The 13,491-nt window shown below is 48.1% G+C and overlaps 1 protein-coding gene across 1 annotated transcript in view; it reads left to right on the forward strand.

Annotated features, from left to right (window-relative positions):
* chatb (choline O-acetyltransferase b) overlaps nucleotides 1-11,367 on the forward strand; it is a 12,945-nt gene extending 1,578 nt beyond the window's left edge. The window contains exons 4-11 of the mRNA XM_079595602.1: nucleotides 3,219-3,388; nucleotides 3,553-3,653; nucleotides 3,846-3,974; nucleotides 4,081-4,203; nucleotides 5,841-5,982; nucleotides 6,078-6,140; nucleotides 6,250-6,387; nucleotides 10,802-11,367. Of these exons, the coding sequence (XP_079451728.1) occupies nucleotides 3,219-3,388; nucleotides 3,553-3,653; nucleotides 3,846-3,974; nucleotides 4,081-4,203; nucleotides 5,841-5,982; nucleotides 6,078-6,140; nucleotides 6,250-6,387; nucleotides 10,802-11,032 (1,097 nt within the window). The 3' untranslated portion in view covers nucleotides 11,033-11,367. The remainder of the gene's footprint in view (nucleotides 1-3,218; nucleotides 3,389-3,552; nucleotides 3,654-3,845; nucleotides 3,975-4,080; nucleotides 4,204-5,840; nucleotides 5,983-6,077; nucleotides 6,141-6,249; nucleotides 6,388-10,801) is intronic.
* Nucleotides 11,368-13,491: the final 2,124 nt, after the last annotated feature.

The following is a 13,491-nucleotide window of genomic DNA, read 5'->3' on the forward strand; positions in this document are numbered from 1 at the left end:
TGTGTGCGCGTTTCCACTGTCGGGCCACAAGCGAGATGCTAGTGTGTGTGCGCGTTTCCACTGTCGGGCCACAAGCGAGATGCTAGTGTGTGTGTGCGTTTCCACTGTCGGGCCACAAGCGAGATGCTAGTGTGTGTGTGCGTTTCCACTGTCGGGCCACAAGCGAGATGCTAGTGTGTGTGCGCGTTTCCACTGTCGGGCCACAAGCGAGATGCTAGTGTGTGTGCGCGTTTCCACTGTCGGGCCACAAGCGAGATGCTAGTGTGTGTGCGCGTTTCCACTGTCGGGCCACAAGCGAGATGCTAGTGTGTGTGTGCGTTTCCACTGTCGGGCCACAAGCGAGATGCTAGTGTGTGTGCGCGTTTCCACTGTCGGGCCACAAGCGAGATGCTAGTGTGTGTGCGCGTTTCCACTGTCGGGCCACAAGCGAGATGCTAGTGTGTGTGCGCGTTTCCACTGTCGGGCCACAAGCGAGATGCTAGTGTGTGTGTGCGTTTCCACTGTCGGGCCACAAGCGAGATGCTAGTGTGTGTGTGCGTTTCCACTGTCGGGCCACAAGCGAGATGCTAGTGTGTGTGTGCGTTTCCACTGTCGGGCCACAAGCGAGATGCTAGTGTGTGTGTGCGTTTCCACTGTCGGGCCACAAGCGAGATGCTAGTGTGTGTGCGCGTTTCCACTGTCGGGCCACAAGCGAGATGCTAGTGTGTGTGTGCGTTTCCACTGTCGGGCCACAAGCGAGATGCTAGTGTGTGTGCGCGTTTCCACTGTCGGGCCACAAGCGAGATGCTAGTGTGTGTGTGCGTTTCCACTGTCGGGCCACAAGCGAGATGCTAGTGTGTGTGTGCGTTTCCACTGTCGGGCCACAAGCGAGATGCTAGTGTGTGTGTGCGTTTCCACTGTCGGGCCACAAGCGAGATGCTAGTGTGTGTGTGCGTTTCCACTGTCGGGCCACAAGCGAGATGCTAGTGTGTGTGCGCGTTTCCACTGTCGGGCCACAAGCGAGATGCTAGTGTGTGTGCGGGTTTCCACTGTCGGGCCACAAGCGAGATGCTAGTGTGTGTGTGCGTTTCCACTGTCGAGCCACAAGCGAGATGCTAGTGTGTGTGCGCGTTTCCACTGTCGAGCCACAAGCGAGATGCTAGTGTGTGTGTGCGGGTTTCCACTGTCGGGCCACGAAAGCGAGATGCTAGTGTGTGTGCGCGTTTCCACTGTCGGGCCACAAGCGAGATGCTAGTGTGTGTGCGCGTTTCCACTGTCGGGCCACGAAAGCGAGATGCTAGTGTGTGTGTGCGTTTCCACTGTCGGGCCACGAAAGCGAGATGCTAGTGTGTGTGCGCGTTTCCACTGTCGGGCCACAAGCGAGATGCTAGTGTGTGTGCGCGTTTCCACTGTCGAGCCACAAGCGAGATGCTAGTGTGTGTGTGCGTTTCCACTGTCGAGCCACAAGCGAGATGCTAGTGTGTGTGTGCGTTTCCACTGTCGGGCCACAAGCGAGATGCTAGTGTGTGTGCGGGTTTCCACTGTCGGGCCACAAGCGAGATGCTAGTGTGTGTGCGGGTTTCCACTGTCGGGCCACAAGCGAGATGCTAGTGTGTGTGCGCGTTTCCACTGTCGAGCCACAAGCGAGATGCTAGTGTGTGTGCGCGTTTCCACTGTCGGGCCACAAGCGAGATGCTAGTGTGTGTGCGCGTTTCCACTGTCGGGCCACAAGCGAGATGCTAGTGTGTGTGCGCGTTTCCACTGTCGGGCCACAAGCGAGATGCTAGTGTGTGTGCGCGTTTCCACTGTCGGGCCACAAGCGAGATGCTAGTGTGTGTGTGCGTTTCCACTGTCGGGCCACAAGCGAGATGCTAGTGTGTGTGCGCGTTTCCACTGTCGGGCCACAAGCGAGATGCTAGTGTGTGTGTGCGTTTCCACTGTCGGGCCACAAGCGAGATGCTAGTGTGTGTGTGCGTTTCCACGGTCGGGCCACAAGCGAGATGCTAGTGTGTGTGCGCGTTTCCACTGTCGGGCCACAAGCGAGATGCTAGTGTGTGTGTGCGTTTCCACTGTCGGGCCACAAGCGAGATGCTAGTGTGTGTGCGCGTTTCCACTGGGCCAGGGTTTTCTGGGTCGCTGAATCCCTTGATCGGGCTTGAGGAGTGGTTACCCGAGTCTGGAGACGCCAGCGCCGGATGGTTCCATACACCAGCCAACATCAGCATTACAGACTTTTAACATCATTTTAGCTCAAAACTCACGTTCATGTTTGAATGCCTTCTGTTTGTGGATTCTGATCACTGTATAAGGCAGAAATATTTATACGCGACGCAAAAGACTATGCATGCTAACCATTACCATAGTAAACATGGTAAATATGGCCGCTTGAAGATTTATACCATTTATTCTCTTTATACCAGACTGTCTGATATCATTTTTAGCTCCGCATTTGTCATAAAATAAAGCAACTCCGGTGTTTCGAAAGCTTCCTCTGTTTCTCTGACTGAAAATATAACCGTATTATTTTGGAGAGAGATGATAAAGCTCCTCAGGTCGTATTTTTGGAGGCATATTTGTAGAAATTATCAATCTTTCTAAATGTGATGTAAACTGAAGCTGTGACTACAAATAAAGAAACAGACGCGACTGAATAAGTAGGTCAGTGTGTCCTCTTTCTTCTGTGAAGTAATGGTAAACCACTTTATTTCTGTGTGACTAATGTCCAATCTTGACATGTTAATTCATTATGGTCAGTAATACCTGTGGTAAAACATTGACGCTTTGGTTTTAAATCTTCACGTAAACAACAAAAATGGCAGCAAACGGTCGCTTTCATCAAGTTCGTTTTGCGATCTCGCTAGTTTCCAGTGATATCTTTCTGATTAGTTTTCAGATAAACGTCCATTTGTTGGAGAAATGATGGGTGTGTGTGCCGTTGTTCCAGAGAGTGTTACGGTGTGTTTTATGAAGCGCTGTGGAGCTTGAGGCCGACAGGTTTTGGGCCGGTGCTCCTGACCCGAGGCTGTTAGCCCCGCCCGCCCGGTTAAAGCCGGCTCGCACTGGCCCCACAGGGGAAGCGCGGCTATGGACACGCTGGTAATAGCTAGACACAGTGAACGCTCAGGTTACTTTCATTGCTTTTGCCAGATTTCACAGCTGTCCAGAAGGTGTAATCCAGTTTCCCATGATCCTGTGCATGACAGACATGCATTTCAACTTGTGTCAAATCTGACTCCCAGACGCAGTGAACCGAGAGTCAGTGGAGCTGATGGAGCGCTGCGTGTGTGTCGTGTGCCTGGATGATCCCGCGGGACTCGAGCCCAGCGACGCCAACAGAGCTTCACTGATGCTGCACGGCGGAGGACCGGAGAAGAACGGGGCGAACCGCTGGTACGACAAACCCCTGCAGGTACAGCCATCACACACAGACTCTAGAGCTGCCTCACACACGCTGCGCTGCCGGTCTGATGCACAGAGTCCGTGTGCGGGAACAGCCACAACTTCGGCTTGTTTTGCAGTTGTGTTTGTTTGTTGACACACTTCCTCTCCAAAAGTGTGTGTGTTGTGTTTCAGTTTGTGGTTGGTGCCGATGGAGTGTGTGGGGTCGTGTGTGAGCACTCGCCGCTCGAGGGCATCGTTCTGGTGCAGTGCGCTGAACACGTCCTGAGACACATGTACGTCACCAACACCAGATCCTTACGAACTCAAGATCTGTACCTCAAGGAGGAAGAGGAGAAGTTTGAGAAGATTCTCTTTTGACTTTCTTCTATTTATTTCTAATTATGTTTCAAACATGCCTCAGACAGGTGATGCAACAACACCTGAATAACCCAATAATGAAAGGTTATGAACGCTCTTCCCTGCAGACGGAGCCGCTCCTGCACGCCGGCCTCGGCTCGGAGCGCGGCTGAACTTCCTCATCCGCGCAGACTCGTGTGGAAATGCTCCGCCGGGATCCAGAGTGCGCTGGCCTCCGCCGCTGATCACCTGCAGAGGTGAGGAAACACACACACCTGTGGAAGGAGACTATCACAGACTCAAGCAGTTTATATTATCAAGCATCAGCGCTGGTTTGATGGACGCTGGTTCTTCATCCTCTAGACTCGCGAGGAATCTGGACATGAAGGTTTTCACATTCACGGCTCACGGGAAGGAGTGGATCAAGCAGCAGAAGATGAGTCCCGACGCGTACACACAGCTGGCTCTACAGCTGGCCTTCTACAGGTGTGTGTGTGTGTGAGCAGATCTCACAGAAGACCTCGTCTCACTGTGTGTGTGTGTGTGTGTGTGTGTGTGTGTGTGTGTGTGTGTGTGTGTGTGTGTGTGTGTGTGTGTGTGTGTGTGAGTGTGTGCGTGTGTGTGTAGATCTCACAGAAGACCTTGTCTCACTGTGTGTGTGTGTGTGTGTGTGTGTGAGCAGATCTCACAGAAGACCTTGTCTCACTGTGTGTGTGTGTGTGTGTGTAGATCTCACAGAAGACCTTGTCTCACTGTGTGTGTGTGTGTGTGTGTGTGTGTGTGTGAGCAGATCTCACAGAAGACCTCGTCTCACTGTGTGTGTGTGTGTGTGTGTGTGTGTGTAGATCTCACAGAAGACCTTGGGCCCTATTTGAACGCTCTGAAACGCAAGTGTCAAAGTGCAAAGCGCAAGTAACTCTGTGGGCGGATCCCGGCGCTGTTGCTATTTTCCCAGCGGGATAAATGACTCTTGCGCCCGACGCAAATCTAAAAGGGGTTGGTCTGAAGTCGCTTCATTACTCATAGGTGTGGTTTGGGCGTAACGTGAAATAAACCAATCAGAGCGTCCTCTCACATTCCCTTTAAGAGCCGGCGCGCTTGTTCCATGGCGGATTGCTATTATAACGGCGGACTTGCCGGCGCACACCAGGAGCAGTTCACAGCTGAGGAAACCGACGTTCTCGTCAGGGCCGTAAAACACAGAGAAGTGACATTGGGGATGATGGGAGAAACCCACCCAAATTAGGTTCGGTTAAACAGGCGTATAATTTGGGTAGTAAATGTGTAGCCTAATCTAGATATTTTTTTTAATCTATTCTAGATAGATCTTTTTCACATCTTCACGGACACAACAATGATTTCCCTCGTGTGTTCATATTTTTCCTTGTAACAATGTATGATTTGCAAAAATGAAAACTGCTGCATCTGTTTATAGCCTATTAGAGAATCAAAGTGGATGCGCGTTAACATTATATGGCCAAGCACGCGCCCTTAAAATACCACATCACTAACGCGCAACGCGCCACTGTCTTTAGACTGTTTTTTTCCTGGTCAATGGCGCAATTGCTTTCTAAAATTGGAAAATAGCACCAGGGAAGTTTTGCGCCGGAACACGCCTTCTCTTTGCGCTGAACCGCCCTCGCGAGCGCAAGTTCATTCCCTAATTTACCGACGTGCGTCTGTGGAGGGAAAAGTCCGCTGTGCGCGGGTGCAAAATAGGAATGATACATGCGTCGGTGTTCAAAGTCAATTGCGCTGGGTGCAAGATAGGGCCCCTTGTCTCACTGTGTGTGTGTGTGTAGATCTCACAGAAGACCTTGTCTCACTGTGTGTGTGTGTGTGTGTGTGTGTGTGTGTGTGTGTGTGTGTGTGTGTGTGTGTGTGTGTGTGTGTGTGTGTGTGTGTGTAGATCTCACAGAAGACCTTGTCTCACTGTGTGTGTGTGTGTGTGTGTGTGTGTGTAGATCTCACAGAAGACCTTGTCTCACTGTGTGTGTGTGTGTGTGTGTGTGTGTTTGTATGTGTGTGTGTGTGTGTGTGTGTGTGTGTGTGTGTGTGTGTGTGTGTGTGTGTGTGTGTGTGTGTGTGTGTGTGTGTGTGTGTGTGTGTGTGTGTGTGTGTAGATCTCACAGAAGGCCCGTCTCCACCTACGAGAGCGCTTCTCTCCGCCGCTTCCGTCAGGGACGCGTGGACAACATCCGCTCTGCGACTCCCGAGGCGCTGGCGTTTGCCAAGGCAATGACAAACGGCAGAACATCCACTCAGGTTACACACATTTCCTTCCATTACATGATCGTCTCTCCTTTACTTTCTGCCATAAACAGAACAATATTTGGAATTAAACTCACACTTCATTCCAGGACACAGAGAAGATGGAGAAACTGCGAGCGGCTGTAGAAGCTCAGACAAAAATCACAGCTCTGGTGAGTTACTACTTGAGTTACTTATTTGCTAAAGTAACTCAGATAATTTGATGTAAATATAAAAGTAAATTGTATTGTGATGCCGTAAGTGGCGTTCGCTCGCCCGCAGGCCGTCGCAGGGATGGGGACGGACAATCACTTACTAGGACTACGAGAAACGGCCAAAGAGATGAAAATGGAGATGCCAGACATTTTCGCTGATGAAACGTACCACATCAGTAACCATTTCATCCTGTCAACCAGTCAGGTAAGAGCAGCACACTATATCAACACAACACAATACAACTTTATTGTCACCCGTAATTGAAACAGTCTTTGTCCTCTAACAGTCCCGTATGAACAAAACATATTAAAAAATAAATAAATATCACATGTACTTAAGTATTCACAGCCTTTGCTCAATACTTTGTTGAAACACCTTTTTACAGCACAATTACACAATTACAGCCTCAAGTGTTTTTGAGTATGATGCTGCAAGTTTGGCACACCTACTTTTGGGCAGTTTCTGCCATTCTTCTTTGCAGAACCTCTCAAGCTCCATCAGGTTGGATGGGGAGCGTCGGTGCACAGCCATTTTCAGATCTCTCTAGAGATGTTCAATCGGGTTCGAGTCTGGGCTCTGGCTGGGCCACTCAAGGACATTCCCAGAGTTGTCCCAGAGCCACTCCTCTGTTATCTTGGCTGTGTGCTGAGGGTCGTTGTCCTGTTGGAAGATGAACCGGCGCCCCAGTCTGAGGTCCAGAGCTCTGGAGCAGGTTTTCATCAAGAGTGTCTCTGTACATTCATCTTTCCCTCGATCCTGACGAGTCTCCCAGTCCCTCATCTTTCTCTCGATCCTGACGAGTCTCCCAGTTCCTCATCTTTCCCTCGATCCTGACGAGTCTCCCAGTTCCTCATCTTTCCCTCGATCCTGACGAGTCTCCCAGTCCCTCATCTTTCCCTCGATCCTGACGAGTCTCCCAGTCCCTCATCTTTCCCTCGATCCTGACGAGTCTCCCAGTCCCTCATCTTTCCCTCGATCCTGACTAGTCTCCCAGTTCCTCATCTTTCCCTCGATCCTGACGGCTCTCCCAGTTCCTCATCTTTCCCTCGATCCTGACGGGTCTCCCAGTTCCTCATCTTTCCCTCGATCCTGACGGGTCTCCCAGTTCCTCATCTTTCCCTCGATCCTGACGAGTCTCCCAGTTCCTCATCTTTCCCTCGATCCTGACGAGTCTCCCAGTTCCTCATCTTTCCCTCGATCCTGACGAGTCTCCCAGTTCCTCATCTTTCCCTCGACCCTGACGAGTCTCCCAGTTCCTCATCTTTCCCTCGATCCTGACGAGTCTCCCAGTCCCTCATCTTTCCCTCGATCCTGACGAGTCTCCCAGTTCCTCATCTTTCCCTCGATCCTGACGAGTCTCCCAGTTCCTCATCTTTCCCTCGACCCTGACGAGTCTCCCAGTTCCTCATCTTTCCCTCGATCCTGACGAGTCTCCCAGTTCCTCATCTTTCCCTCGACCCTGACGACTCTCCTAGTTCCTCATCTTTCCCTCGATCCTGACGAGTCTCCCAGTTCCTCATCTTTCCCTCGACCCTGACGAGTCTCCCAGTTCCTCATCTTTCCCTCGATCCTGACGACTCTCCTAGTTCCTCATCTTTCCCTCGATCCTGACGACTCTCCTAGTTCCTCATCTTTTCCTCGACCCTGACGAGTCTCCCAGTTCCTCATCTTTCCCTCGACCCTGACGAGTCTCCCAGTTCCTCATCTTTCCCTCAATCCTGACGAGTCTCCCAGTTCCTCATCTTTCTCTCGACCCTGACGAGTCTCCCAGTTCCTCATCTTTCCCTCGATCCTGACGAGTCTCCCAGTCCCTCATCTTTCCCTCAATCCTGACGACTCTCCTAGTTCCTCATCTTTCCCTCGATCCTGACGAGTCTCCCAGTTCCTCATCTTTCCCTCGACCCTGACGAGTCTCCCAGTTCCTCATCTTTCCCTCGATCCTGACGACTCTCCTAGTTCCTCATCTTTCCCTCGATCCTGACGACTCTCCTAGTTCCTCATCTTTTCCTCGACCCTGACGAGTCTCCCAGTTCCTCATCTTTCCCTCGACCCTGACGAGTCTCCCAGTTCCTCATCTTTCCCTCGACCCTGACGAGTCTCCCAGTTCCTCATCTTTCCCTCAATCCTGACGAGTCTCCCAGTTCCTCATCTTTCTCTCGATCCTGACGAGTCTCCCAGTTCCTCATCTTTCCCTCGACCCTGACGAGTCTCCCAGTTCCTCATCTTTCCCTCAATCCTGACGAGTCTCCCAGTCCCTCATCTTTCCCTCGATCCTGACGAGTCTCCCAGTCCCTCATCTTTCCCTCGATCCTGACGAGTTTCCCAGTTCCTCATCTTTCCCTCGATCCTGACGAGTCTCCCAGTCTCTCATCTTTCCCTCGACCCTGACGAGTCTCCCAGTCCCTAATCTTTCCCTCGATCCTGACTAGTCTCCCAGTTCCTCATCTTTCCCTCGATCCTGACGAGTCTCCCAGTCCCTCATCTTTCCCTCGACCCTGACGAGTCTCCCAGTCCCTAATCTTTCCCTCGATCCTGACTAGTCTCCCAGTTCCTCATCTTTCCCTCGATCCTGACGAGTCTCCCAGTCCCTCATCTTTCCCTCGACCCTGACGAGTCTCCCAGTCCCTCATCTTTCCCTCGACCCTGACGAGTCTCCCAGTCCCTAATCTTTCCCTCGATCCTGACTAGTCTCCCAGTTCCTCATCTTTCCCTCGATCCTGACGAGTCTCCCAGTTTCTCATCTTTCCCTCGATCCTGACGAGTCTCCCAGTCCCTCATCTTTCCCTCGACCCTGACGAGTCTCCCAGTCCCTCATCTTTCCCTCGACCCTGACGAGTCTCCCAGTCCCTAATCTTTCCCTCGATCCTGACTAGTCTCCCAGTTCCTCATCTTTCCCTCGATCCTGACGAGTCTCCCAGTCCCTCATCTTTCCACAATCCTGACGAGTCTCCCAGTTCCTCATCTTTCCCTCGATCCTGACGAGTCTCCCAGTTTCTCATCTTTCCCTCGATCCTGACGAGTCTCCCAGTCCCTCATCTTTCCTCGACCCTGACGAGTCTCCCAGTCCCTCATCTTTCCCTCGACCCTGACTAGTCTCCCAGTCACTCATCTTTCCCTCCATCCTGACGAGTCTCCCAGTTTCTCATCTTTCCCTCGATCCTGACGAGTCTCCCAGTCCCTCATCTTTCCCTCGATCCTGACGAGTCTCCCAGTTTCTCATCTTTCCCTCGATCCTGACGAGTCTCCCAGTCCCTCATCTTTCCTCGACCCTGACGAGTCTCCCAGTCCCTCATCTTTCCCTCGACCCTGACGAGTCTCCCAGTCCCTCATCTTTCCCTCGATCCTGACGAGTCTCCCAGTCCCTCATCTTTCCCTCGATCCTGACGAGTCTCCCAGTTCCTCATCTTTCCTCGATCCTGACGAGTCTCCCAGTCACTCATCTTTCCCTCCATCCTGACGAGTCTCCCAGTTCCTCATCTTTCCCTCGATCCTGACGAGTCTCCCAGTTCCTCATCTTTCCTCGATCCTGACGAGTCTCCCAGTCACTCATCTTTCCCTCCATCCTGACGAGTCTCCCAGTCCCTCATCTTTCCCTCGACCCTGACGAGTCTCCCAGTCCCTCATCTTTCCCTCGACCCTGACGAGTCTCCCAGTCCCTCATCTTTCCCTCGATCCTGACGAGTCTCCCAGTTTCTCATCTTTCCCTCGATCCTGACGAGTCTCCCAGTTCCTCATCTTTCCTCGATCCTGACGAGTCTCCCAGTCACTCATCTTTCCCTCCATCCTGACGAGTCTCCCAGTCCCTCATCTTTCCCTCGACCCTGACGAGTCTCCCAGTCCCTCATCTTTCCCTCGATCCTGACGAGTCTCCCAGTCCCTCATCTTTCCCTCGATCCTGACGAGTCTCCCAGTCCCTCATCTTTCCTCGATCCTGACGAGTCTCCCAGTCCCTCATCTTTCCCTCGATCCTGACGAGTCTCCCAGTTCCTCATCTTTCCTCGATCCTGACGAGTCTCCCAGTCACTCATCTTTCCCTCCATCCTGACGAGTCTCCCAGTTCCTCATCTTTCCCTCGATCTTGTTGGAGAGCTGCAGAGTTTGGTTTGTGCTCTGACATGCACTGCTAACTGTGGGATCTTATATAGACAGGTGTGTGCCTTTCCAAATCATGTCCAATCAACGGAATTTACCACAGGTGGACTCAAATCCAGTTGTTGAAACATCTTAAGGATGTTCAGTGGAAATCGGATGAACCTGAGTGATTTCATGTGATTTTTTTTTCATTTTTTATTTTTAATAAATTTGCAAAGATTTCAAACAAACTTCTTTCACATTGTCATTATGTGGTATTGTTTTTAGAATTTTGAGGAAAATAATTAATTCAATCCATTTTGGAATTAGGCTGTAACATAACAAAATGTGGAAAAAGTGAAGCACTGTGAACTTTTCGGATGTTCACAGTGCACTTTTTGGATGTACTGTATACAGTATATATATATATATATATATATATATATATATATATATATATATATATATATATATATATATATATGTATATATGTGTGTGTGTGTGTGTGTGTGTGTGTGTGTGTGTGTGTGATGTTTGTCCTTCCAGGTTCCCACGACAGAGGAGATGTTTTGTTGCTACGGTCCAGTGGTTGCCGACGGTTACGGCGTGTGCTACAACCCACAGGCCGACCGCACGCTGTTCTGTGTGTCCAGTTTCAGCGAGAGCACAGACACATGTTCAGGGCTGTTCGTTCGGGAGCTGGACGCCGGGCTGAAGGACATGATGCAGCTGTGCATGAAACACAGCGACTGCAGACTACAGCGTCAGAACGTCTGAGACGACAGTGAAGAACAACAGCGTCAACTTCATCTCCACAGCGCTTCATTCAGAGCAGATTCACACTGAGAAACAGGAGAATAACAGCTGTAGTAAAACTCAAACAACAGCACTTCGCTTGATGACTGTGATGTGAATAATATTCCTCACCGCGGACAGACGTGCGACTAGAGCTCACTTTACAGACATTATGTTGAAAATGCCATTTTTCACATTCAGGTTACATAAAGTTTTACTGAAATAATACTTAATGTCTTTAACCAGACACAAAAGTTTAATGGGATTAAAGGAAACGCTGATGGAAAAAAAGTTTAAAAAAAAGGAAATTAGATTTTAATTTATTATATTTATAAAGCTATAATAAAACAGCTATTAACCAGTACTGTAAATTATTACTGTAAAATTATTCCATTCAAAAACGTACTTAGAGTATAGAGTATATCTATCTATCTATCTATCTATCTATCTATCTATCTATCTATCTATCTATCTATCTATCTAATATCTATCTATCTATCTATCTATCTAATATCTATCTATCTACCTATCTATCTATCTATCTATCTATCTATCTAACCTATCTATCCATCCATCCATCCATCCATCTAATCTATCTAATATCTATCTATCTATCTAACCTATGTATCTATCCATCCATCCATCCATCCATCCATCTATATATCTATCTATCCATCCATTTATCTATCTATAATGATATCTATATGTTAACATTATAGCTTTTCAAATAGTTAAAAACTACAGTACGTATAAGTTTACATGTTACTTGGTAGTCTGTAAAAAGAACACTTTAATGCTGCTAATATCAGTACTAGTCAAACAAACACATAATACATGTAAAATATACTTCATGTAGCTACTGCAAGAAATTATGCATTTAAAGAACTTGAATATATTTAATCTCAAAGATAACTGCATATGAATGTGAAGAAGCTCCAGTGTGTGTTTATTACAGTATGTGGATGTACTGTCTGTATTTTGTGAGCTCAAACATCATATATACTGCATATTTTTTTATTGTGCAACAAATTCAGTTAAAGTTCAATGTTAAACGCTGTGAGGTAGATTTTAAATATTTGCACTAGAGACATATGAAATATGAGAGATATATGCACTAATAATACTCATCAATATGAACTTCTGACTTACATGTATCTGTTCCTGTAAATACGGTCCTGGTTCTTGATTATCTTGTTTGTTATTTATGGTGTGTATTGATGTCTGATGGATTTATTCTTTACTGTATTCGTGGTTGAATAAAGAGTCAGTGCACATAAACATTTATTTTTGTAAGTTCAATGCATTTTCCTCATGTATAATGTTTGCCACTGTATGTTACTGTATTATTGTGTGTTGGGTTAATAACTGATGGAGATTTAGAGTTGTCAGTCGTATGAGACATTAATAAATTAATTAATTAATTTAAATGAATAAACCGGATTGTATTATGTAACTGATAAAGGTCTGAAGTGTCAGACAATAACTGGCGCTCACTTTCAGAGAGAAACTTCTAGAACATCTGCTAGAAAATCAAAGATAACGTCAGTAAATTATGGAGTGCCGCAGGGATCTGTGTTAGGCCCCCTGCTATTCTCAATTTATATGCTGCCACTTGGTAATATTATAAGAAAACATGGAATAAGTTTCCACTGTTATGCTGATGACACTCAATTATATATTTCATCACAACCAGATGATAACACTAAATTATCTAAAATGACAGAGTGTGTTAAAGATATAAAATATTGGATGACGTGTAATTTTCTTCTATTAAATTCAGATAAAACAGAGGTATTACTGATTGGTCGAATAAACTGCCCACAAAACCTCTTACAATACAACCTTAATCTAGATGGACGTCCTGTTACTTTATCCTCTACAGTAAAAGACCTGGGTGTTATACTAGACCGCAACTTGTCTTTTGAAAATCATATTTCAAATGTCACAAGAACAGCCTTTTTCCACCTTAGAAACATTGTTAAGCTACGTAACATGCTATCAGTTTCTGATGCAGAAAAGTTAGTTCATGCATTCATACCTCGAGACTACATTACTGTAATGCTTTATTAGCTGGTTGTTTTCACATCTAGCTCCTAAACTCTGGAATAGCCTTCCTGATATTGTCCGAGGCTCAGACTCGCTCTCCCAGTTTAAAACTAGATTAAAGACCAGCGCCGCCGCTCCCACCACGCGCATCACACGCTGTGCGTAGGGCACCAAGAGCTGAGGGGGCACCAAAAAAATAGCCTAATGAAATATCAATAATTATAATGCCGATATTATTTCAGTATAGAAATACAGACATCCCAAGTCTCCCGGAAGTTCCGGGAGTCTCCCGCATATTGATAGCGGCTGATGCCCGCAAATTAGTTAAAATCTCTGGAATCTAGAGCGCGCGCCCGCGAGACAGAGACTGTGCTCCACACCGCGCAGCGCGTGCA

This window comes from Phoxinus phoxinus (assembly GCF_949152265.1).
Source record: "Phoxinus phoxinus genome assembly, chromosome: 21".
NCBI lineage: Eukaryota > Metazoa > Chordata > Actinopteri > Cypriniformes > Leuciscidae > Phoxinus > Phoxinus phoxinus.